Genomic DNA, 26,670 nt, shown 5'->3' with positions numbered 1-26,670 from the left:
TTGTTTTCCATGGTTCCACCACCGAGGCCATAAAACCTAAACATCAAGTTAAAAAAGACATTTTGTTGCCTTTTTGTTTAATGAATCGCTAGAATATAATAATAGAATAAACACATCAGCAGCTAGTGGTAGTTGTTGCCCATGATGTAATGTCTTATGGTCTCAAAGCCAAAGCAGTGAAATGACTCGTGTAAAGATCTGCCTTTTTATAAAAATATTACAATATCCATTTCTAATCTCTTCTATATAAACTGAAGTATTGCATTTCAAATATTTATTAAAATATTTAAAAAAAAAGGCCTTGCTTGTGTTTATGCATGTTAGTGCAAAAGTTAACTGTATAATTCACTCTGGTGTACAGTATTGACTGTGCTGGGATTCTAAAGTTGAGGAACTCCGATATTGAGCTGAGAAAAGGCGAAACGGACATCGGGCGGAAAAATACCCGAGTGCGTGTGGTGTTTCGGGTTCATATTCCACAACCCAATGGGAAAGTTCTGTCCTTACAAGCTGCCTCAATCCCTGTGGAATGCTGTACGTCTCTCACACACACCACCTGCATATTACACATATCACATAGTATTTTTTTCTTATAATTACAATTTACGTGTGTGTGTATGTGTGTGTAGCCCAGCGCTCGGCACAGGAGTTACCTCAGGTGGAGAAGTTCAATTTCAGCAGCTGTCTGGTCAGTGGAGGAGAGGAAATGGTCATCACAGGTTCAAACTTCTTCCCTGAGTCAAAGGTCATCTTCTTGGAGAAAGGACCCGGTAAAAGCAATAACTTTAAATTTCAATTCAGTTCGATTTATTTTTATTTTAATAGCGCTTTAAACAATGGACATTGTATCAAAGCAGCTTTACAGCGATAAAGTTGTAAAATAGAGTGTATAAGTTTAGTGCCTATAAGTTTGTTCCTTATAATTGTAAGCTGAATCCATAATAAGCGGTCCGGTGGCGTATGTAACAATAAAAAACCTCCTTTCTTGATATGAGAAAGAAAATTTGAGAGGAACCAGACTCAAAAGGGAAACCCATCATCATCTGGTTGGCACCGAATGTCCATTTAATGCAGTTGATCATAGTTAAGGTGTGCAGTGATTATATGCAACTTGTGGTCCTGAGCCATTGTAGTACACTGTTAGTATTTATTACAGTCCAAATCTGTCCTCAATGTTCTTGAGGTACTTAGTAACTTAATGGATCTTTAGGCTGTTGAGGTGGAATCATCCCCAGCTGCATCCATTTGAAGAGAACTCCATCCAGAGGTAGAGGCATCAGGATGAATCAGGCAGATCCGAAGAGAGGAAGGGGGCAGGAGCTATGGTCTCTGGTACCTCAGAGCATGTTTAACTTAACACAAAAGAGAGAAGGGGGGAGTAGAGGAGTGACAGGGAGAGAGAATAGGGATTATTAATTATCCTTCTTGTTATATAAAAGGTAAAGGTATTTTACAGTGTGATTAGGGTGATTGCAGTGTTTACTTAAGTTGTAAGCAAAGGGTCCAGTTCCTATTCTCAGGACTGTATCTTATAGAGTATTACATTTTCTTCTGGAGAAACGCATGATTTTGTTGTGAATCATTATTTATTAGCTTGAATGAAGGACGTGGCAGTTTTATCTGTAAAAAAAAAAAAGCCACAAAGATTATCAGCAGTGCATCCGCAGCTTGACCTCCCACAGTTTCCCTTTTTCCTCCAAGCAAGGTTTGTGTGTGTGTGTGTGTGTGTGTGTGTGTGTGTGTGTGTGTGTGTGTGTGTGTGTTTGTGAGAACATCAAAGCATGAAGACACCCACTAAAACTTCTACGCATTACTCAAAAATAGACTGTTTTGGATGAATTTATTATTTATTTATTTTTTGGTTATTTTCTAGATTTTCAATCTCACTCACCCACTCGTTTTTCTCTCGTTTTTATTCTCTCTCAGGAGCACACACGTACACATTGTGTAATTTTACGATAGACATTAATGCCACGCTGTTAAGTGACCACCTGCAGCTCTGGTGACTCACTGTTGTATCTGGTCACACTGTTTTCTCTGCTCCATTTCCTCCATTTTATTCACCTGAAAGCGGTGTATAATGTAATAAAACACATAGAAAGAATCGAGCCGAATGTGCAGTGGCATCCTGGGATCGACGAGCCCATGCCTGCCTTTTAGAATGTGTGTGTTGAATAGAATTGCTCCGTGATTGACGGGGAATTATAGCGGATATCCACAGGTCTGGATTTTTTCAGCCACAGTGACATGCTTCAAGCTCTGAGTGTAGTATGTATCCCATGTTCCTCAAGCTGCTGTATTATGAACACCATGGTGCACATCTGTTCTCTAATCAGCTGCTATGAGAATGCATGCAGGCAGATTAGTGTGTAACCTTTAGTGTTTGTCATTTCATAAAATTGGAAAGGTGGCAGAGTTTTAGATGGGAGTGGTGTTGTGTGGCCAGGCTTGTGTCATGTAAGAAACGTGTTACTCTATTGTTCACGTTCACAGTGTGGGCAAAAAGCATCTAGGTACAGCTATATTCCGTGACACTAAATTTTCCAATGAGGGGCTAGCCTATTTTCTAACTGCTTGATTTATATTATTTAGATGATTGCTTATTTCCGGAATATGTGACACGATGGTTATAATGACAACCGACTCATTATGAATCATTCGACTAATTATTTTTAATCTGCGAGATGTAGGAATCTGTCTCATTGATGTCATGTAGTATAAGTGAAACATTAAAATCCATGTAGTTTGACTTCTTATTAACAGCTGCATTGAATTCACTATTATTTAGAGCCTAAATAAAAGCAGTTGACCTACTATTTTTTTTGGTATGTGTGCATTATAATACGTTTGGTTCACCCTGAGCAGATAAATAAAGCAAATAAGCTGAAGTGATAATCATATGGGTTCTATCTATAAATTACACTGTCTCGCTTTCTGAACTAAACGTCATTGCTGTTTGAGCAAACCAAATGCCTGGAAGTCAAGTTAGATCAAGTCATGTTGTTTTTATTGCCATTCCTCTAATAGGAATGCATTGGAACGCAGTGGTGTTTTTTCAGGGCTCTGAGGCAATGCAGTGACATACAGTGGCTTAGTACACATGATTACATTAATTGCAAATACAGTATAAGAAAAGCACTGTATATACAATAAATACACTGGACAGTGTACATAGTGCAGAACAGAACAGTGTGCGATTAAAGATCCAGTCCAAATGATTGATGGAGATGCTCCCTTTTCCGTAAAGGAATGAGTAAGATGGATTGCAATGGTTGGTGTCATCACTTAACTCATTCAGTACATCTGCCCAGTTGCTTGAATCAAATTCCTTAATGTATGACTTCAAATCCACCTAAAACTGAAGAAAAAAAGTAAAAAAAAATACTAAAATAATTTAAGTCAAATTGTTAGAGCTTAAAAAAATGTGTTTTAATGGGTGGGTCAAGCTGTTAAAGTAATACAAAGTAAATAAGGTGGGGTTTTTTTCCCTCAAAACATTTGATCAGGCAAGTTCAATAAAGAAGTAAGAAAAATCGACTGGATAAATTGAAACACTAGAAACAACCCAAAGAGAGAAGACAAGCATTGGCTATTCAGGGGAGCCTTTGTCTTGCGGTCCACTTTGAGCTAAACATTTTGCTTAACATTATAGGAGATTAGATTTTAGATCCTAATCATGATCAGGGACTAACTGAATCTGAGTGTGAAATGAACTAAATAAGTCTGACTGTGTTTTTGCAATTTGTCTATAGTTTTTTTTTTTAAGTTAATATGAAAAAATGAATGAATGGAGAAATGTTTTATTCATTTAATAGATTCCAAACAACTGACTAAAAAGATATTCTGTGCCATGATTATGTAGCACTAAAACAGTTTATTTCGATGTTTCTGGAGGGAAGGGTTGTGGTGGTGTTCATGTCCCAGAGCCTCTATATTTTGGTTCATGCTTGTGCTTGCCTCCCTTCAGTGCCTGTGGGGCCCTCTCCGCTGTGTGTTGAATGTCAACATGTGCAGCAAAAATATGTTTCCCAGTATCAAAGGCACTCAAGGTCATTGTGGGATTAGCAAAAAGCCTTTTGACAGAGAGTGCCGTGGCAATAACTATAACTGTGACTTTCACTGCTGAGGATTACCAGAATTGTTCCTTTTAGTGCAGTTAGCTGTAGTAAAGACAGTAAGGAAACAGTAAGCAGGAATTAAAGGCTTACGGTTTATTTGTTATAAACTGTGTGGCTGAACTGCACCTATACATGTGTTTTACTTACAAATGGAGCTGAAACAGGACGGGTGAGTGTTTCAGTGTTTTGGGAAATCCATTCTGGGAATCTCTCTCATTTAAACACACACACAAAAAACTGGTGTACAACAGCGTCATTCATTCTCCACAATATGCACCTGTTCAATTCACACCCATTACAAATATTAAAGTGAAAACTAAGTTTACTTATTTTACATATTGAACAATAACAGTCTGACCGAGCCTCCCCAAGATCTTCATTCTCCTTCCTGATTGGCTTTTTGAGCTACTTCTTAATTTGATTGTGCAGAAGGAAAAAAGCAATATGACTGCATGTTTCCATGTGCCTTCCTAGTCCTGGCTGTGAACACTTTTGACCATTCTAATACAAACCACATTGTTCCACTTTGCAACTCTATAAATCTTCCCACGCAAGAGAGTCAGCAGGATGTTTCAAACACTGATTACTTTTTAATACCTGTAGAAAGGTTCGCCACAGGCACAAGGGGGGGCTGTTTAAATCACATCGTTAGCCCTTTATGGTTTCAAAAATAAATTAAAAATCCCTTGCTTTCCCCTAGGTTTGTGGTTTCCTGAAGTCTTCCCTGTGGATCTTAACAAAGTGTGGTTGATGTTTCTATTAAGTGAGGAGGCTTTGGAGAAGTCCAGAGGAAATCACTTTCTTAATGCTATTTGGGCTTTGAACTGGGCCTCCATTCATGAAAGTTATTGATATGACATTTGTTTTTGCAGTCAGCACTCTCTTTATAGCGCAGGGCTGAAACGCTGAAGCGATTGAGTCTCAAGCGATTAAGTCTCTGTTCCTACAAGGAAATAGACTTGCAGTTTAAACACAAATACAGATTTTTTATTTTTCCAGGCGTTGTATGGAGTATAGTTTATAGAGTGCAGCCAGATGTTTTGATTGTTAAAACAAAAGGCATAAGCAAATAACAGATTAAATCTAGAAACGTTATAAAAATATCAAACATGACAAATAACCAGTTAAGATATCAGAGCCGAGCACTTATGTTTTGTTTTGTTTCGTTTTGTTTCAGATGGACGACCACAGTGGGAAGTAGAAGCCAAGATCATTCGTGAGAAGAGTCAAGGAGTGAGTAAAATGATGCTTTTTTAATTGTATGATTAAAAAAAATAAAAGAAAATTATTTTTTTAAACTAACAAACTAATAATAATTAGAAATTCTAATAATTTTATTCTAAATAATCAGTAAATTTAAGAATTAGTAGTAGCTGACAAAACAACGTGTTAGTGGAAGACTTTATTGGAAGCAACTTTGACAGCACACTGATTTAGAATACAAATTGTATATAAAAAGTGTTACATAAATGTTAAGGATTCAATCTGATCTTTATGGTAAACACTGTGCAAATAGGGAGATAATCACAGCTCACAAGCATATATTATTATAAAATGCTCTAAGACATCATCAAAATTCACACAGCACAGTCAGCCAATTGAATTTTTATACCTTTTTTTATTATTTCATTTGTTTATTTTCATTTATTTATATTATGGCTTATCGATCAGAATGTCATTACAGAAAATGAAAAGATTGACATTAGACTGCAATGAGTGAAAATTCAAAACCTGTTTCTTATAAAGTAAATAACAGACATTTTGTTTTCGATGTGTGTTTAGTCAAGCATGGTCGTGGAAATTCCACCATACCACAGCAAGAGCATCACTTCGGCGGCACAGGTGCAGTTCTACGTGTGCAATGGGAAGCGGAAAAGGAGCCAATCACAACGATTCACCTACCTGTCAGGTACATCACACACAGACACATTATTCTCTCTGCTGTTTCTACAATGACTTGCACAGTATTTGTTCCAAGTACTTGAGTCTTTCATCTCAATGTAAAAAAGTTTTTTCTGCATTGTCCTTAAGCTACAAACTAATTGTTCACACTTATATCTTCTCACACATCTTGTCTTTAATGTGAAAGTGCATACAGCCTTGTGACTTGGCTCATGCTGTTATTGTGAGTGTCTCCCTTTTGCATCTTGGTGTGTGGTTTGTTGGAGGGTTTCTCCAGCTAACCGTCATGCACCTGTTAATTGCTCAACATTTAAGATTTTCAAACAACTCATAGAGTTCCAGTCTGTACATGTGACATTACCACCTAAAAATATTATCGAACTCTTGAGTTCAGTCAGATTCTAGGGTGTTTGGTCTGATCCGTTGCTGCTGCCACTGCCTCAGAAAATTAAAGCAAGTCTATACATCAAACAGAGCTATAAACAACATTCAATAGATGGTGGCCATATAGACAAAGGGCCATTTGTGTGACAACATAGTGGGGAACATGTACATCATGTATCACCATGGGATACATAGGGAGCATGACAATAGAAAGAACACAGAAAGGTGACCAGAATATAAAGAGGAACTTCTATAAAGAATGGAGCATGAAATAATGACATTATTGCATAATGACAGGTGAAGTGAATAACACTGATTATCTCTTCATCTTTGCACCTGTTAGTGGGTGAGATATATTAGGCAGCAATACATTATGCACTATAAAGTTTTAGAAGCAGTAAAAATGGCCAAGTAATGGCGAGTTTGACGAGGGCCAAATTGTGATGGCTAGACGACTGGGTCAGAGCATCACCATAACTGCAGCTCTTGTTGGCTGTTCCCGGTCTGCATCGGTCAGTATCTATCAAAAGTAGCCCAAGAAAGGAACAGTGGAGAACCGACGACAGGGTCATGGACGGCTAAGGCTCATTGATGCACGTGGGAGGCAAAGGCTGTGTGGTCCCGTGTGGTCCAGTCCAACAGATGAGTTCCTGTAGCTCAAATTGCTAAAGAAGTTAATGTTGTTAATGCATGATGGGTCAGGACTGTTTTGGCAGTGAAAGGGGGACCAACACAATATTAGGCAGGTGGTCATTATGCTATGCCTGATCAGTTTATATATCAGTAATAAATTGTAAAATGATTGCAATTAGATCACAATAAATCTACTAGAGCTTTAAGGCAGGCATATAATAATAATGCTAAATATATTTCATCCAAAAAAGCACAGTCTCATGATCATGCCTATTCTCCCACTCTTGAGTAAGGTTATATCATATATTGGAATGCAACTTTTAGGTTTAATACATTTTAGGTTTGTTCTTCTTTAAAAGATATATATTCTGTTATTTTGCCTTGTTTCTGGTAGGGCACAAGAATAATTGAACAGAGCTAAGCGACAGCCATTAACAGTGTTACACTATAATTGAGTCTTTTGTTCGCATGCGAGTGTACTCCGGCAGAATATTGCTTTGTTATTATCTTCCCAAGATGACTCAAACCGAAAAACAGCGTTGGCGTAATTTAATCACACGTGAGCTTATTTCTATGTCCCTGTCGCACACTATTCTAACCTAACCATGCACCACAGGAGAGAGAGAAGCAGATAGAGATAAAGAAAGAAAGTGAGAGAGGCCCATCCTCCCGCCTACTCCCCCCGTTCCACAAACCGCCCACTCGAAAGCAGACTTCCTGTTTTCCACACTAACCCGCCTAGTTTCAGCCAATCAGATGTGAGCTTTGGGCAGTTAGAGCTCAGGGTGAACCGTGGCAGCTTGTAGTTGTCATGGCAGCAGGTGGCTTCGGTTAGGGGTTGGGGGTTAGACCTATCTAGGGTAAAGAGGCTTTAGGGTGTGATGCAAAAGGTGGGGTTAATACACACTCATGAACACACAAACATATGCGCTTTTCTGATCAACACAGTGATCCAGTGTTGTAGTCCTTCAGCATTAGAGAGGCACTAAACAGGATTTGCGCTCCTATTTGGAGCATTGCTGTAAGGCACAGAGCCCAGTGCCTCTTTCGAACCTGACACTAGTTTATGTGGCACTCAAAGCAGGCACCATATGCTCTCTCAGAGCGGGCCCTGGGTAAAAATATCCCCCCGCATGAGGACGAAGGAAACGCCAGATTGGAAAATGGGTTACTGATCACTATGTGGCATCTGTTTTTTGGGACGGCTTGTCTGCATATGGACTAATGTTGGACTTGATGACTACAGCCTTTCAGCCGTATAAACTTGTTCTGTGCATAATATTTCAGGAATAGGAATAAACAGTTCTGTTATTATAAATAAACAGAGGAGTTTTTAATCTTGATATTAGATTTGAAGCTGAAGTTTAGGTACTGTTCAAACTATCTTTACCAGTCTCGCTCTCTTTCTTTCGCTCTGTTTTCAGTCTTGGTGAAACAGGAGCACCGAGATGATTTGGACCCCTCAGTGTCGCCGATGCCCATGTCCCATGCACATGCTGTTGGCCTGGTTCGGTCTCCAGTCATGCCCTCTCCAGACAACTCACATTCACAGGATGGGCTTCTTCCAGGCTCCCCGCATGGCATAGCACCCTCCATGCACCCTCTTCAGACACCTTGCGCCCCTCTTCACTCACCTACCTTCTCTCATCTGCCTCACCTGCAGGTCCGAGGTCTTCACCCACCTCCTGAATGCCAGATACCCTTCCATCCAGGCAGCGTGCCTCCCTCCAGGCCGACCTACCCCCCTCTTCAGCACAACCTACCATTCAACGGCCAAGCTAGTCTACCTGGAGCCAGCTCTCATGTCTATGAGCGTGTTCCCTTCCAACCTGAGCAAACTGGATGCCATCCTTTGGGAATGGGTATGATGTATGGCTCACCAGTTTCAGCCCCTGTCTCTGTAACCAGTCCTTCAAGCCCCAGCCACTCTCTGGGCTATCACTGTGCCACCCCAGCTCAGGTGACCTCGCCTACGCACTCCCTTGGTCAACCTGGAATGCAGGTCCAGCGTTCGCTTGGCTACCATCCAGTCGAGCAACGTTCGGCTTCATGCCCAACGCCCTCTAATGCCCCTGCACAAATGATACCATTGCCCCACTCGGGTCCATCTTCTCCTCAGCTGCACTCACTGCCCTACCAGTCACCCACCTCTTCTTCTCCCACCAGCAGCCCTCTGGGTGCCCAGCCCTCACCCCAGGCCAGCAGCCCCGTCATGACAGGGATTCCTGCTGCAGGACCCATGGTGCATCCACTGGCACCACAGCAAGGCCCATTTACCAGCGAAGGAGAGAGGCTAAACATTAAGCAGGAGCCAGAGGACAAAGAGCTCACGTTCCGTTCTATTGGTCTGCAGGATATTACACTGGATGATGGTATGTGCTGGTGCATTTATACCTTTCCTTCTTTTGCTCTTCTTCTTTTAGTCAGACATGAGAATGTATGTGTTAATCCAACCCCAGCAAATCTATTTAGCAACTGCATGAAAATAAATTTAATAGAAAGGTTTAGTCTTATTCCACTAGGACTGAAAGAGAGCAATAAAAATGCTTTTTCAGATCCATGGTCTAACACTACAAAACATGGAAATGTTCAAGAGTATGATGACTTATACAAGGCACTCTAAATTGTTTCTTGTAGTCTGTTCATCTTTTTTTTTTGCTGATATACTATGCTGAGTCCATTTCCCTTCGAGAGGGCATTTTGTACGTGTACATTTAAGAGGAATAGAAATTTGTTCTTGTTTTACAAAAATTTGTGGTCCAGCCACTTTGTCTTAAGTATGATAAGGTTATTATCTAAAATTTGTAATTATCTTTAATTCAATTTTGTTCCATTTTTGGACTTGTCTATGTTAAACCAGGATTAGCACTACTTCCCTGATTGTATTTTCTTTCAGCATAATTTGGCATAATTCTAACTTGCTTTCTCCTGTCAGTAGCCTCACATCAGTTGATGACGGGTGTTAATTAATCTTGCCAGAGCACAGAAGGAAATAGCAAAAGCTAATTCCTTACTCCTTCATAAACTGGACATTGATGGGAACTGAAATATAATTGACAGTCTTGATAATGAAATCTCTGTGCATGTGCATGACTGCTTGTGCCCATGTGTTGTGTATGGGTCCCCAAGGCTCTAGTAGACCAGCTGGTCAGTAAATTTGTAATGCAATAAACAATCTCAGTAACAAGCACTATCATTCATAGCTAATCCTCATTAGCTTTATTATGAGACTTATTAGAGCAGGCTGTTAGCTTCTTTGAGAGGGGAAGGGAAGAAACAGAGTGTTTCTGAGTTCGCTGTAACACATTTTATTAAAGGTGCTTGTTTGTTGTTGATGCATACAATCAGCATTTAGTAATGTAATGCACTAGAGCTAGATGGCCTATGTGTTAGCATTTCCTCATATGCAGCCAAGGCACAAAGTAGTCTTTTCATTAGTATGCAAAATTGGAAAGATTTTTGTAATTGCAAAAAATTCTTTCATTTGTGAATTATTATTCCCATTTTATGGCATACAAGTTGCAAAGGAATTGTTCAGGCAGAGAGTAGTGGGTTAAAGAGCAGCACTTGCAAAAGGGAAATGGCCTCTATGTATGTGTAAGTGTTTGTGGATAAAATATTTTATGTATTTTTGAACACCTTTTAAATCTTGGACACATTTTGCAAATACACAGCATTCAATTTATTAGGAACACGTACACCTGCACATTCATGCAGTTATCAGTTATAACATGACAGCACAGATTTTCCAGATCAATGTACAGATGTTCATATCAAACATCAGAATCAAAAGTGTGATCTCTGTGACTCTAAACATTGTGGCATGTTTTGTTGCTTTTCCTCTGGAACTTTCACACACAACCGTCTTTTGAGTTTAGACAGAACAGTGCAAAAAAAACAACAAAACAGTCTGAGATCAGAGGGTCTACATGGTGGAACCACCTTGTTGATCAGAGAGTTTCAGTGTTCACAGTCTGTTCTTAGGACAGCCTAAGATTCTTGTTTTTGGCTGAGAGAAGTGTAACCCAATGTGGTCTTCTCCTGTTGTAGCTCACCCACTTCAAGGTTCAATGTTTTGCTCATGCTGCAATGAGTTTTCTGTTCAACATGGTTGTAAAAAGTGGTTAATGGTGTTATTGTATTTGTTTTCGACAGTAATTTGTGTAATAGATATCTGGTGAGTGTGAAAATCCTAGGAGATCAGCGGTTTCTGAAATATTCAATCCAGCCCATCTAGTACCACCAACCATGCCACAGAGATATTTATTTTCATTCTGATATTCCAACATTGAGAACTGGTATGAACATTGATATTATACGAGAACTGAAACTCTCAACCTGTAGATCTATGGGTTTATATATATATATATATATATATATATATATATATATATATATATATATATATATATATATATATATATATATATATATATATATATATATATATTTATTTATTTATATATATATATATATATATATATATATATATATATATATATATATATATATATATATATATATATTGCTCTGCTGCATGAAAGCAGTGTATATAGTATTGGTATGATGAATTTTTCAAACACATCAAAACAGTTACAATCTGTTGAAATATGGAAACTTTTTTCAATAACAATAGACAAATAGAAGAGAAATTGTTGCAATAAAATTTGTACTGAATTGGTCAGCTAGTTGACATTACTTGCACTATATTTTTCTAACATGCTTTCTGTTTTTTTCTTCATACTAATACAAGTGTTTAGTTAGCTTCTATTCCCTATAACTAAATAATAACCGTAAAACTTGTACTATCATGAGAAAAAATAAATAAAATGTAAACCTCCAGCCTATCGGTCACAAACGCCACTGTGAGAAGCCCGATGAAGTTTTATGCTGCTTTCTGGACTCACTTCATCATCCCCCCATCTTTAGGCACAGGCCCAGGCACACACATAAACACAGCGACTGTTAGCTATAAATAGCGTTGTGTAGATTTCTGTCCATGTAATGCTTTTTCTGAAGCTGTCTTGTGATCTGCTTCGACTTTAAGGAGGTCAGAGTGGCTCTGGAAATAGACCTCAGCTCCAATCAGTGAGATGAATTCACTGTATAAGTCTCTCTTTCTTTGTTTGTTTCTCTCACTCTTTCATTTATGTCTCCTTTTCTATTTTTCTCTTCCTCGAGTTAGCCAGCCACCTGGGTCTGTCATGGTTTCTCTTGCATTGCTTCTCTCACACTCCCTCTCTGTTTCTGTCTCTCTCTTTCTCTCTCTCACCATGAATCACTGTTTTACGGTTGCTATATCTGACGCATTTGTGACTTTCGGTAGGGTAGCACAAAGACTTTTTGTATTACGCAGATAGACTCCTGGTTGTGTTCTTAATCAGAGTTTTCCCCTGTTTAAATGATCTTTAACACTTCCATTTTATTTGTCATATTTAACTGGAACAGTGCTGCATAAGCAGGTTTTTTTGGACCAGTTGCCTGGTCCACACTTTAGCTCTGTTGTAACTCAACTGAACCAAGTCTTGTGGAGCTCTAAATGCAGTAAGCTAAGTTTGGGTCCTGGTTTTTGGTGTGTTTTTGAGCAGGAAGTGGGCAGAACTCTAGGCCATAATGGGCCCAAGCACCAAACTGGGAAACACAAGGGTTTCATTTGGGTTATGGGCAAAAGAAAAAAGTTGTTAAATGCTATGCATATTTTATATTCTTATTTCTACGTATAAAATGTATATTAATAAGTTGGAAAGTAAAACACGTTTGATTGATTATCACCCTTGAAGGTTTTTCCTATAGCAGCATGCTCAAATGTGCAGTTATGGAATGACAGCAAGGTAAGCACAATGCTCATTTTGTACTTCTCAAGGCTAAAAATGCAAAAATGCAGCTTTTCGGGTTAACGAGAAGCTGGAAAACCTTCTGTCCTGCATATTTTTCCTGTCTCAGAATATATAAAGTTAAAGCTTTACCTATGACAAAGTACTGACACTGGAGACTCCATCCATACATGTTAGATAAATATGTCCTTACAAAGAATTTCACCATCAGTGATTACAGATGGGTTTTTTTTATGTTTATGTGAGCCATCTGCTGTACAGCTTCATGTCTAAATTGTTACTAGTTTTCACTGTAAACGATCATGTATTACAGAGTATTCATAAAAACCTTGACACCAGAAACCTACTTTAAAAGCTGCTGGTATGAAAAAAAATGTATACTATCTGACCATTTGGAATCGAAGAATCAACATGTGCGAATGTATAAAAAAAAAAAATTTATGTAGTTTATTTAAAAAATGTGCATTTATATATTTAGACACTTTGTGTCCTGTTATAAAATGTATCGTTATTTTATACAGAATTTCCTCTATGAGAATAGTTTAAATTAATGTTTTACTAAATTTAAATCTCTGTGTAAACAGGGCGTTTGTTTTTTTTAGGTTCCGCTCATATTTTCTTTGTTTTTCTCCCGAGCTTGAAGTGCAGTTGTAAGTGCTAAGTGTACTAGATTTCTAGCACCGTGTTGAGGGAAACATGTGGAGATAATCTGTTCCCTGTAGAATGATGGCATTGGTGTGTGCCAGCTCACACTGTCATGGGAGTCTGCACTGGCTCATGTACAGTAAGACAGAGAAGTTGGTTGGACGTGGGTGTGTAGGGGGGTGGGGGTGGGTTAGTATGCGTGTGCGTCTGTTTTCGCACATTTTGTGCGTGCTTGGGCATCTGTTGGTGCTGGCATATGCACTTATCTGTACACTGCCAATCAAAAGTTTGGAATAGTCACAAATAGACTTCTCTTTATTTTATTTTGAAAAACTAGTTAAAATATCAAATGAAATGAAAGATTATTGATGGAATTGTGAGTTGTGAACATCATGACTGCTTTTTCTTTACTCCTCACTCTCTAGTCTGTTAAATTAAACAGAATTTAAATGTAAATTTCCACACATTTTGACTGTTTGTGCTGAAACTCAGATTGGGATTATGTATGTTGGTGCTGTTTTAATATCTTCTTGAGGAACAAATGTTCCACAAAGAATCTGATAGTTTGCATCCTGTGGAGGATTTTAGCTGGTCTCTGTTTCATTTTTTTTGTTGTTTTGTTTTTTCCTCTCAAAACTGGGGTTAAGGTTAGGTTTAGGTGTAAGTGTTGGTAGAGGTAAAGGCCAAGTATAACAGTAGAAGGTCCTCCTAAGGATAGTGTTTGTGCGGTGGTTGAGGCATTATATCAGTATCTTTTTAGAAGGAAAGAAAGGAGGAGTAATATAGTGATGGACAGATGGACACAAAGCAGGGAACCATACACACATACACACACGCACATGCTTATGTAGACTGTGCGTGAGCGAGTGTGTGTGTGTGTGTGTGTGTGTGTGTGTGTGTGCATGTTGACGCATTACATGGACATAAGGCAAAAATAAAGCTGCCTATTTTCTCTCATGGAGTTGGATGACACTGTGAACAGAAGGAGCAGCGTATGCTAGGTCATTTTTTTTCTCTCTTCTCTTCTCTTCTCTTCTCTTCTCTTCTCTTCTCTACTCTTCCTTTTTGCTCTATTTCTTTATCAATCAACTAACACATATGGCCTGTCACCTTGTGAACAATTATTTTCCTCACCTAACCTAAACAGACAACTGGTGTAGATTTATTTAGGCGACCGGAGCATGTTCTCAATCCTAGCTGGCTTGTGTTTTTAGTACAAATTTTTTCTCTAGTAAGGAAGAATTTTTGAGAGATAGATGGGATTTGTGTGTGTGTGTGTGTGTGAGAGAGAGAAAGAGAGTGGGGAGAAAATTGTGTGGGTGTGTGCTGCTTTATTTGCTCTTTAGTTGGTGTAAAGTGCAGCTGCCACCTCAGCATGAGTTGGTCTGGGTTAATAATAGCCAAAGCCTTCTGGGCTTTACGCTCTCTCTCTCTTTTTGGGTAATACATTACTACTGTTTACCCAAACACACACAAACACAGCCACACAGACGTTTTCAGCTGTGTGTTTCAAGTTATCTGATTATTAATCTAGGCGTTACGGATTTGATCGCGAATAAACTGCATTACGTTCCAGAAAAGGATAAAATCACAATGTTCTCATCATCATCATGATCATCAGCAGCAGCATCATTATTAGCTCCAGCTCTAATGGCTCACAAAAAGCTCCTACGATTGTGTCTCAATAAGTTTTAAATTATGAATTATTTTGGCTGTGTGTGTGTGTGTGTGTGTGTGTGTGTGTGTGTGTGTGTGTGTGTGTGTGTAAGCTGAACTAAATGCACTCAGCTGAAGACAATGATGCACATCTGTGCTTTAGAGAATCTTGAAAACTGTTCTTCTTGTATTTCAAGAAATACTATTCCTAAATCATTATTATTACTTCAATCAATCATTTGTCACATTAAAGGTGAGGTCAGTGATGTTCTCCCAGCGTTAGCACAGTAGTAACTAAAACGGCAGCTAAGATAAGAAAATCCAGTCTCCGTGCACGCTCAAGTTTCTTTTAGTTGTGATTATATCAAAACAGGAAGCTTCAGCTAATTTTCACCAGGGTTTACTTACTAATTATTTATTTATTTCAGGATCAACAGTATTGTTCCTAGAGTTATTTTGGGATCAATTTATTGGTTTATTGGTTTTTATAAATTACAATTTATTTGTTTGTTACAAACCCACTGCACATATATATATATATAAGTATAAGTTTTAGATTAACATCGGAAAAATTCTCAGATCTTTTGCAGTCTTGTTTGTCATCCATTACACTTTACGTGAAATCTATACTTGTGGCCAAAAATAGCAGCAGATAGTGAAATCACCTTCCCACTCACTTTATTGTTTGCATGAACAGTTGCATTTTTTTCAGGCAGAATCTTTTAGTCAGCTGTCATTGTTTCATGTTTTGTTTTCTACTTGGTTTTAAACCTCATAAATTGCAAACATGATTGCCTGGATAGAGTGTAAATTCTTTTTCAAATCAGATTTTTTTTTTTATATTAGAGATAACGGTCAAAGCGTTAACTTACCTATCAGGTATTTAGGAATTCACAGCAGGTCGTGTTTGTATATATTGTGTATATATAGTGTTTAAGCCTGTACTTTGCATGCACACGATACGTTATAGCTTTTGCAGCCTCTCATCAACCCCATGGTGAATCACTAAAACAAATCAGGAAATGGAGAGTGTGCGGAGGAAAAACCCATAGGCTAGGGCCAAACTCATCTAATTGAGAACCGAATAAAATATCTATCAGAGGAAATGCTAATCGATCATCTTTTCATGCAGCAGTTATAACGATGCACTGATGAGGTCCAGGGTGGAGTAAAAAATGTTGCATTATTTCCAGTCAAGTTTATTTCAAAAATCAAATGAAAATATCAGACAATGTATACATAAGTTTTTAATGAACATGAATGTTACATTACATCTCTCTTTTAAGCTTAAATCTATCTTGTTCTGTTGTCAGATCATTTTACTTGTTTCTAAATATTAATGCCTGAAACATTTCCTGCAAATAAATCAAGACAATTTCAATCTTGTAATTTGTAAATATCATAAAAATAAATTATCAGCAGTTAGAAGAGTGATTCACTCTGCTAACAGGAAACTGATTCAGATTTGTCATATCTTTGCTGTGTAGACGTTGTTAACTTGGATGAGAGCGGAGTCCTTTAAATGAGCAGGTTTTCAGAGATAATACGCAGTCTATATAACAAGGTTGTGCAAAGGTCAAGAGCTTTGTGAGCAAATTGATGATACTTGGTTAATTTAAAACACTAGCCAACGTGTTAAAGAATCTTTACAGCTTTACAGTATGACTTTGAGATTGAGTCAGTTCTCTTTGGTTGATTTAAATATGATTTTTATGATATTTAAATACATGCTACTTTGGGAGACATGGGTGATTGGTAAAGGAGTACATGACAAAGTAGGGTCAAAGCCAGTGGTCTTCTAATGTTGTGGGTGGAGTAATTCACTTTCTGGATCATGAGATAGGAATTCCACTGATGATTTAGTATGAGTATGAGTATGTTATTAGAGTGAGAAATGTAACACTAATATCTTGCCATTGAGATTAATGGTTCTGTAACAATAGGTATGATGTGCAGGAGAATTGAACACTGCATTGCATCAGTTATTGAAATTTAGTTTTCATAGATCAGTACTTTTGCATTTGATACTCACATACACTCAAAAGCAAGTTCTATCATACTTAAGTAGAAAAAAAATGAATAAATAAATAAAACAAACAAAAATATATATATATATATATATATATATATATATATATATATATATATATATATATATATATATATAGTTTCAACATTTAGAATTTTTTTTTTTTATCATGATATCTACAAAGATTTCCATCAAATACATTCTGACATAATTTATCACAAGATCATCCCGTCTTACTTTAAAGGTACACAACAAACAAAAATTCCAGGTAAAACGTGTACACACTAAAGATTGGTATCACCCTACGGACATGTAACTTTATATTTCTCGCCGCCATGCTGTCAAGCCATTAAAAAAAATAGGGATTACAAAATCAAAAACTGAGGATCGTATTTATTTATATTCATTATTTTTTGTAACAGATTCCACAGGTATACAATTGACGGAAATGAAATAAATTCAAAATTTTGTTAAATATTTTTTAAAAAGCATTACCGTTAACCCTAAGCAGTCATAAATTTCCCCTTCTCATGCTCTTCAGGATGTGCCTCATGGTTGTAGCTTTGAAGAAGCCATCTTGCTACTTATTCGAAGTGTCATTTAGCCTTTGCAGTCAATGCATGTCGCACATACATCCTCTGATTCACATCCAGAGTGACCCTGATGTTGAGCTGTTATTCATCACCAGTTTATAAGTTTCAGTTTGGTAGTTACATGTATATAGAGTGTATTCTCTATCACTGTATGTATTTGCAAAATAGGGGTGTCCCCCTGCAGTCCTCCAAAGAGGATCCCCTCTTTCTGAGAGTGACTTAAAGCTGAGTGGTACGTGTGAGAGAAGTTCTAGATGAATCATGCTTGCTTACATGTGGGGAAGGCGAATGCTGAAATGTTTTCTGACATCCTTCAGCAATGCAACAGAACACCAGCTTCCCGTATTTGACTGAGTCATTCAAATGTGCAGACTGTGTGTCCTCAGTTTAATATTTATAATACTGCACTATAACTATGAGGCGTCTCGCAAAACATAAAACTTTGGCTGCAGAAACAGGCTGCTGAAACATTGTAGTCTGTGTGTGGAAGGAAGGGCTCAGTGTCCACACAAGGATTGGAATATCTGACAGATTTGTACTTGTGGGCATATTTTCCAGGTCATTATTTTAAATAATGATCATAATAATAATAATAATAATAATAATAATAATAATAATAATAATAATAATTAATAAATTAATAAATAAATTAATAAATAAATATATATATATATATATATATATATATATATATATATATATTTTAAACAGCTCAACTCAAACAGACAAATGGTTTGCTTTTAGATGCTAGTTTTAATGATAGGGTTAGATTTATCTCTGAAAGCATTGATTTTTCTGTATTCATGGTGTAAACGTTCCCACAAGGACAGTGAGACAGTGTGTGTGATTAATAAAATGAAAAAACTGAGAAGAAGGAAGCTTAGATTTAGTCAGAAAGTGTTTCATTAAAGAAAAATAACCAAATGTTTCATCATACTTATTCTTATCAACTGACCCATTTCCAAATGTAGAATCTAAAATACTTTGTTCTCTGATTCAGCATCTCTGTCTCCACATCGGGCCTCTAAAAATAAAGCTTTAGCCTACATCATTTTTACACTTTTAGTATACTATATATACTATACTTATACTATATTTACAGATAAGACATTCTGTCTTATTAAATACAATTTTATATCTACCTTTAACATTTATTTTCAAATATGTAGGAATATCACTGATCAAATTAAACAAAATTGCAAATGAACCTTTAGACCCTTTTTCATTGCTCAATGATTCTCCTGGGTGTCAGATTTGTGAGAGATCTTTTAAATAATAACCTTCTCTTCCTTTTATTTTGTTATACTTTTAAAATGATTTTTTTTATTTAAACACTTATTTAAAAAAAAACATTTATCTCAATTGTTTTACCTTTTTATTTATTTTACTTTTTTATTCTCACAATCACTTCAACACAATCCCTATCATCTAAACTATTAATAAATATATTTGATATCATAAATATTTATTATTCACTTAAATATATGTTCATTTCAGAAATTGATCCTTGCATGTATGTATCAGCAAAATAATTTGTATTTTTCACATGCAAGCTTTATGTTAATATTTGCTGCAATTATTTAATCAGATTCAGTACCCAAATTTTATTAAAATTACATTTAATGTAACAGAATCACCATTAGATAATTAATTCTGTAACTCTGCAAAAAAAATGTGAGGGAATAATTCTAAGTGTTATTTTGTCAATGTATTAAAAAAATGCATTTAAAAAAGCAAACTGCTTTTTACCAGTTTATTTTTACAGAACAATTAGAATGTTTTAGAAAAAAATAATTATAGCATTTACCATATTATAGCAGTTTTAACTTTTTAAATAAATACTTTAAATCTATAATAAGGCTTTCTGGTTATAGACACTGAAAAAAAACCCCCAGAAAGTTATTTAAAGGTGGACACGCTTAATAATGAATCATTCTATTACTTTTTCTTGTGGCCATTTAAATTAAATTTAATAAATCTGTACACAGTGTACTGTATATCTAAATGGCAGTGTGTGTGTACTTAAGTAGTAACTGTGATAGACGTGACATTAGTTTGGAGCTTTGGGTGAAATGTCAGTTGAAATCTTGTGTTCAGTACTCTGTCTATGAATTTCAGAAGGATGCTGTACTCTCCCGTGGACTGCAGCATTATTGCACCCACTCATCTAGACTTAAAATCCCAGCGTGTGGTTTTGTACATCTCCCACAGCCTGCTCACAACTCCCACACCTCCAAAAGTGCTGAGTTGTCTCTGTGTGCATTCCATTCCTTTTTCTTAGGTGCAGAAAGATGTATTCAGCAGTGTCTGTGTGTGTGTTCAGGAGACATACACACATTTAGCAGAAGTCTTGACAGGGCGTCCCACTGCAGGCCTGTATGTGTGAGAAGCTTTTTTACCAGAGGAAGAGACGCACGCCTACACGAACAGGATGATCTAAAAGAGCGGCCCGGCATTTTTTTAAGAAGTCGCTAACCTCTACAAAAAAAAAGGGGGAACAACACCCACTAACAATAAGATGAAAGTCTAAATAACAACACATCCTGTACATCTTAACGCCACTAAATTAAGCCACCTTTGACATTTAGAAGGTTTTTAAGATCACAGGATAAAGAGAAGTTTTGCAATTCGAGTGTGTGTTCAGTGAAGTGAAGAAGTTTGAACATGCACAGATTAAACTCGCTGCTTTACTCTGAGAGCATTCTTTCCTCTCCATCCTACTTATTTTTAAACAGTCTCTTGAGTATTTTATAGATTTTTCCAAAAGCAGGAAAAAATATACTGCGGGCCCCAAAACTACAAGACCACTAGTCTAATCAGCATTGTTTTCTAGTCGAATACAATGTTTTCCATTACAAATGATATCAGCAGCAGTTTATTGAATGGAAAATGGAATTCCAAATTTCCAGCTTGTGCACTCGGGCTGATCCACACATTTGTGGAAAATTGATGATCCAAATGTGCTTGGATGAGATGAAACAAAAAAAAAATCAAGATAACATGATCAAAATAGTGCAGAATCTTGAAGATACTATACATTTCTTTTCTTTGTTTTCAATTTTTAAAAATTCTAATGTCTAATGTTAAATCGAATTATTTTTCTTAATTGTGTTATCACAGTTCTGTGCTGACTTTTGGAACTAAAAATTCTTGTGACCTTTTGATGTTGTCTTCAGCTTCCCTATTTATTATCATTAAGTGTCTTTTTGAGGAATTTATTATTTGAATGCAGAAATATATAGTGACATTTTCACACTCTGAACCAGAGTGAGGGCTCTTTGTGAAAGTCCATCTTTGCAGTGATGCTGTGGTTTGTAGTGTGTTTAAAACTTGCTAAATTTGTGGTTGGCAGAGTAAAGAAAAGGCCTTAAAGTTACTGGTGCTCAGTTTTAATCTATCTGCTGTAAAGAATTAAGTTCTTCAGGTATTTCAGTTTTTGTTTCACCCTCCTTTCTTGCCTCTTGGTCCTTTTGTTGGTGATAATGGAGGAGAAGTTATTGTGTAGTTAAACCACTGATTGACTGTGTTGTTCTGAAATCTTGATAAGACACCCACTGGTCCACCTGCTGTGTCTAAGACAGTGGGGACGTGTGGTGACGTTGGTTGGAGAATAGCATGTGGACAAGGTTGAGTTGGCCAATCGAACATTTGGCAGAAAACGGCTTTGGTTTCAGTTTAACAATAAGGCCTTAGTATGAGACCTGCCAAAAAACTGACCCCATGTTGGGCTACATGCTGATTTATTTATTTAATATCTGTCATACAGTCTGCCAAGGTAATTACTCCACTCAGTCCAATGCTGCCCAGGATACAGAACATATATATATATATATATATATAGGGATGAAAAGTAGCTATGTTACATGTATTTCAAATATAAAATAGGATTTTGTCATTTGCATTTTATAGGGTTCATGAAAAATGACCTTATTTTGTATCAAAATACTTTAGTGTTTTGTATTTTTGTAGTTTTAAAATACAAAGAAAATTGTAAGAAGTCTACATGATGACATCATAAAAATGTGGCCTCTGATGCGGTGCCTGCTCAGTCAAGACTTGCTAAAATCAAAACAGAAGATTGATTCATCTGGTGGTCAAGTTAAGAACTGTGCAGGTTGCCAGCTTTCAAATAGGTGTCCAATTATAAATATTTGACTGCCGAATATTGTGCCTTGTTTAAAGTATCTGTTTAGTAGGATCATGATTTTGCATGAATGACTGACACATACTGTTATTATAACATTATTATTATAATTATATTTATGATTAATAATCAAATGATTAATTCGCTAGAAACTAGTTGCTATGAACACAGGTGCCATCAGTTGTATTCTTATGAATGACTTGTTTGTCATTGAGTCAGTGTTGCTGATGCAAAGTGCGCCTTTGTTACCAAACACCAAGTAACTAAATTAGGATACAATTATGAGTCATTCACTGTTAAACATTGAACTGTCGCTTACTTTAAAACTAACCTTTATCTGGGAGATCACAGGGATTATGTATGTGAATATTCCATATGTCAGATTTATTGCGTGAAAAGCTGTTGCTATCAAACATTGTTTACTTAATCAACTGAGTCAGTGTAATGGTGAAGAGACAAATGAAAAATGGGTCAAGTTTTGCCAAGGAAGGTTTGCAAAGAAATGACATGCTGCCTAGTAAAAGTATTTTTAAGTATTTTAAAAATAAAAAAATTTTATTTAAAAAAATTTTATTTTTATTTTGATACATGATGTGACTGCTATATTTTGTAGTTTATTTTGATTCACTTAAAGTTGAGGTATTTGGTATTTTAATTAAAAAACATTTTGATGTATCTTTGCCCAAACCTGTATATATATCTCTACTCAGCTGTTAAAAGCGTGACAACGTGATGTGATGAAATTTGCCATCTTTGACATTCTTACACAAAAAATGTGCATGTTACAGCTGGACAGTTTGTGGCTGCACTGCTACAAACCGCTGAATGGAATACTTCTGCCTGACTTTCCATTTGTAGCAAGTGCGTCACATAGCAAAGTCTCGAGTTTGTTTAGGCTTTTCTTTTCTGCCTCTCTGTCTTTCCGTCTGCTTTTAAGAGTGTGGTATTGGTCTACCGCGCTCCACTGGCACATGTAACAGAGGTTTAGAGTGGCTCAACACTGCTCTCTGCTGGTAAAGGCATCACACTGCACCCACTTCAGATGGGAATTCCTGCATTTTCTAGGTCTGAGCATATACATCCAAATGTTTTTTTTTTTTTTTTTAAATACCAAAACATGATTCTGAAATGGCTGTATATTTGTGAACAACATCAAAGTGACTCTGTCAGACTGCTTTAAAACCATGTCCATTGTTTAAAGAGCTTACAAATATTTAAAGTGGATTTCTGTATTTCTGTATATGCACATAGTTGACATTGTAAGAGAAAGAAGAAAAAAAAGGCATGTGAACAGCTAAAACACTGCTTCATTTCAATCAGGAATTATGCAGGTGTAGTGTAGAAATAACACTCTCTCAACTTGTAAAATTGAAAATGTGTCCTGAACCCAGAGTAAAATGCATTTTTGCAGTGTATTCTTTCTTTAACATAGACACTTTAGCTGGTCAAATCTTTAACACTTACACAAAGAGTTCAGTGTTTTGACAAATGTAAATCATCATAAACACCTGATTACTTGCAGCTAACAAAACACACACGTTAATCTCACCCAATCTCATTTCAGACTTCCAAGTTCATTCAAAAGCAGCCTCAGTACTTGAAAGCGGAGGCACATTTCTATCAGCATTGTAGCCGAGATGATGAGCAGCTGTGGCTTTACAAATGTACTACTGTTTACTGAGATTAAGACTGAAAAGCAAACATGTACTAAGCTACATGTATTATGTTATATCCCAGGTAGAGTTCATAGAAAGATATTTGATAGTGGGAAAAAAAATCCTTCATTGAGGGGGCATGTGGAAAGGACCCCAGAGCCTCCATGGTCTCTGTGTGGGAGGAGACAATATACTCTCTCTTCCCATCAATCACAGCGATGCTAGTCAATCACAAAGTCTGTAAGCTCATGTACGCAAAAGAGGGTAAATAGCACTTTCCTCTAAATATGCAATCCGAATATCCAAAATTATGGTCATGTGTCTTATTAATTAATGTCTTATTAAATATAATAATCTCATATCACCCCATATTTAAACATTTTATCCAAATCCTGCATTATAATAGGCAAGCATTCTGTGTCTAACCCTATTTTGCTCTGTGTTTTTCCCCATCTGCTGTAGTTAATGAGATCATCGGCAGAGACATGTCTCAGGCTCCAGGGGTTCACGGATCCGCAAGCACGCTCGGTCACTCGTAGCCCGGTGTCCACTGCTCTCGTCCACACGGCAGCGTGTCTGCGAGCCTCTGCGAGCTCCGGATTCAAGAGATGCAGACAGACACAGCTCTTCCATCCACACTCATCTTTTTAGACGAGAATCAACCCAGCCAGAGAAGATCTACTGATTCTGACTGATTCATTTAACAAACCAAGCATCACTCCAGCGAGAAAGAAGAACTTTGGGGGAGAAAATAAGCGATCAAACAAAAACACGCTGGATAAATGTGTCTACAATAATAATCACAGCACCTATTCTGAACCGTTTGTCTTTATCTGTCTCAGCTTCTTCTCTCTTGCAGTAGTTCTCAGGTGCTTTCTTTGTTATTGTTTTTTTTTTTTTTTGGATCAGCCATCTAAAAAAAAAGAGCAATCTATGCAGCCCATATGCAATACAAAAAGAAAATCACAGACCAAATGTAGCATAAAGTATGTAGATGCTTTGCTCTGGATTTGGGGAATTCGGGAGTTATTTTGATGAGTTAAATTAAGCCTGGTCTCAGCAGCGCCCTCTGGAGGACAAGCTGCTGATAATGATATGCAACATTCCACACTTTTCTAGTGTTTTTTTTTTGTTTGTTTGTCTGTTTGTTTTTTCATAAACGATCACCCTTTCTCCTCTTCAGGTTGAACAAATGCCTTACACACCTAGCAGATGGGATTGACTGAAAAAAAAAGCTTTCAGTAAACTTATGTTATATTCGTTTTTTTTTTTCTTTCTAGGTTTTCTTCTTCATAAAGCTGAACTCTGTCCCACGACACAGTTCAAGTTTGCGTGTTTTGCATTTCAACTTTTAGTGTGCAGCAAAGCGTGTAACATTTTCAAAAACACAACGCACTCAAACTCATTTGAGGGAAATCTATACCACTGTAGAACGTGGAATTCAGGTTAAAGTGTTTGAGACAATGAGAGAAGCTGTCGTATTGTCAGTGTGTTCGCTGATACTCCTGTGTGCCTTTCAAGTGACAATCATGCTAAGAAAAGTAGGTTCCAGATATGTTCAATATGGTGGCCATAATGTTGTGGTTGGAAATGCTGCTTTCAGATTGTACCGGGTTTTTCTACAGAAGTTTATTTCTTTTATGCTGTGAGGTAAAAGCAAAACTGTAACCACAACCCTGTGTTTATGCTAACAAGCAACAGGCAACTAGTTACCTATCTACCACATGGAGATACAGTTTTATAACCTTTTTTAATTCTATGCAAATTAGGTATAATGTGGAAAAGAATCAAATCCAAATGACTAACTCAAATTACATCTCGATGTCCCATATCCTTTACTTCCCTTCTCACAGCTTGAGTTCCTCCCTGCTGTTTATTCCCATGCACAGTTTCAAGTGCAAAACTTTGTTCCTGTTTTCCAAACTCTGTTATGCAGTGTTATGAAGAATATAGCCATTTTTGCTGGTTTTGCCTGCATTGCTTTTTACACTGATTCAAGCATCTTTGTGGAACTAGTTAGTTTGCGAAAACATAGGTGGTACAGATTCTTCAGTGGATGTCAACTTATACAAAGAGCATGTAAATGACATGTTCGAGAAGCAACACGAGCAGTTTGTCACATGCTAGTGCAAAAAAAAAAAAAAAGGTTGCCGGTTTTGGTTCTGGTATTGTTACCATCAGAGGTTGGTTGAATTTCTCGTTGTGTGCTGTGTTGAAATATCATCTTACATTTCATTGTTTTTTTTCTACCAGCACTCCATTAAGATGTTTCACACAAATTGTATTTTATTTTATTGTTAAGCACATTTCCTCCACCATGTGGCCATAGAACTAAAAATGTGAATTGAGAAAAACTAAGCGTGAAAGCAGCCGAATTGCATTTCAACAATCAGCAGCTCAATGCTGCAGAATACGAAGTTGTAAAAAGTTGTACCTTTAAAATTACTTATATTTTTTATTTTGAATTTACAGATCGGTTCCCCGAATCAGTGATAGATCCTGAACAAAAGCATTGTAGATAAAGATGATGGTACTTTTTTCCCTCTTGGGATTTAAAAGAAATCAGTGTTTGGGGTTACGTATATACACATAACAAGAATGTGTGAAGGAAGTGGAACGTTAAAGGGAAAGAACTTACACGTTTTCTTTGGATGAATTCTTCTCGAGGAATTGATTCATAGCGAACACTGGGTGCTGTCTTTCTGTAAGAACTGTATTTCCAGTGTAGCTGCATAGCTGAGGCTTTGATAGAAATCAAATCTGTGAAGAGTATGTTTTGGACCCCTGCCTTAAAAAATGAACAGTAATAAGTCTTGTGTGAATATTTTTCTATTTTAGGTAAACCAGTACTCAGTTTTTCATGTTTGGGTCATTGAGACTTAGAGGTATTAATGACTTCTTGTTCTAAATTGAAAAAAAGAAAGAAAAAAAAAACATTTTGGAAAAAACATTTTTGCTATGCACTAAAACCTGCCTATTGCCTTTTGACAAAATAAATTATAAAAAAATAAAAAATAAAACCTTGATGCCTCTAGACATAGAGTGGTATGAAGCAGCTTACATGTAGAACAGCACAT

General features: G+C 36.8%; 1 protein-coding gene across 2 annotated transcripts in view; it reads left to right on the top strand.

Annotated features, from left to right (window-relative positions):
• The window catches only part of nfatc3a (nuclear factor of activated T cells 3a), an 80,790-nt gene extending 55,881 nt beyond the window's left edge, over window positions 1–24,909 (top strand). For both annotated transcript variants that reach the window (XM_046840171.1, XM_046840170.1), the window contains 6 exons: window positions 362–534; window positions 630–770; window positions 5,296–5,351; window positions 5,901–6,027; window positions 8,462–9,409; window positions 24,056–24,909. In XM_046840171.1, coding sequence (XP_046696127.1) covers window positions 362–534; window positions 630–770; window positions 5,296–5,351; window positions 5,901–6,027; window positions 8,462–9,409; window positions 24,056–24,132 — 1,522 coding nt within the window. In that variant the 3' untranslated portion in view covers window positions 24,133–24,909. The remainder of the gene's footprint in view (window positions 1–361; window positions 535–629; window positions 771–5,295; window positions 5,352–5,900; window positions 6,028–8,461; window positions 9,410–24,055) is intronic.
• Window positions 24,910–26,670: the final 1,761 nt, after the last annotated feature.

The sequence above is a fragment of the Silurus meridionalis genome, chromosome 26 (assembly GCF_014805685.1).
Source record: "Silurus meridionalis isolate SWU-2019-XX chromosome 26, ASM1480568v1, whole genome shotgun sequence".
NCBI classification, from domain to species: Eukaryota; Metazoa; Chordata; class Actinopteri; order Siluriformes; family Siluridae; genus Silurus; species Silurus meridionalis.
This window is presented reverse-complemented; position numbering and strand designations above follow the sequence as displayed.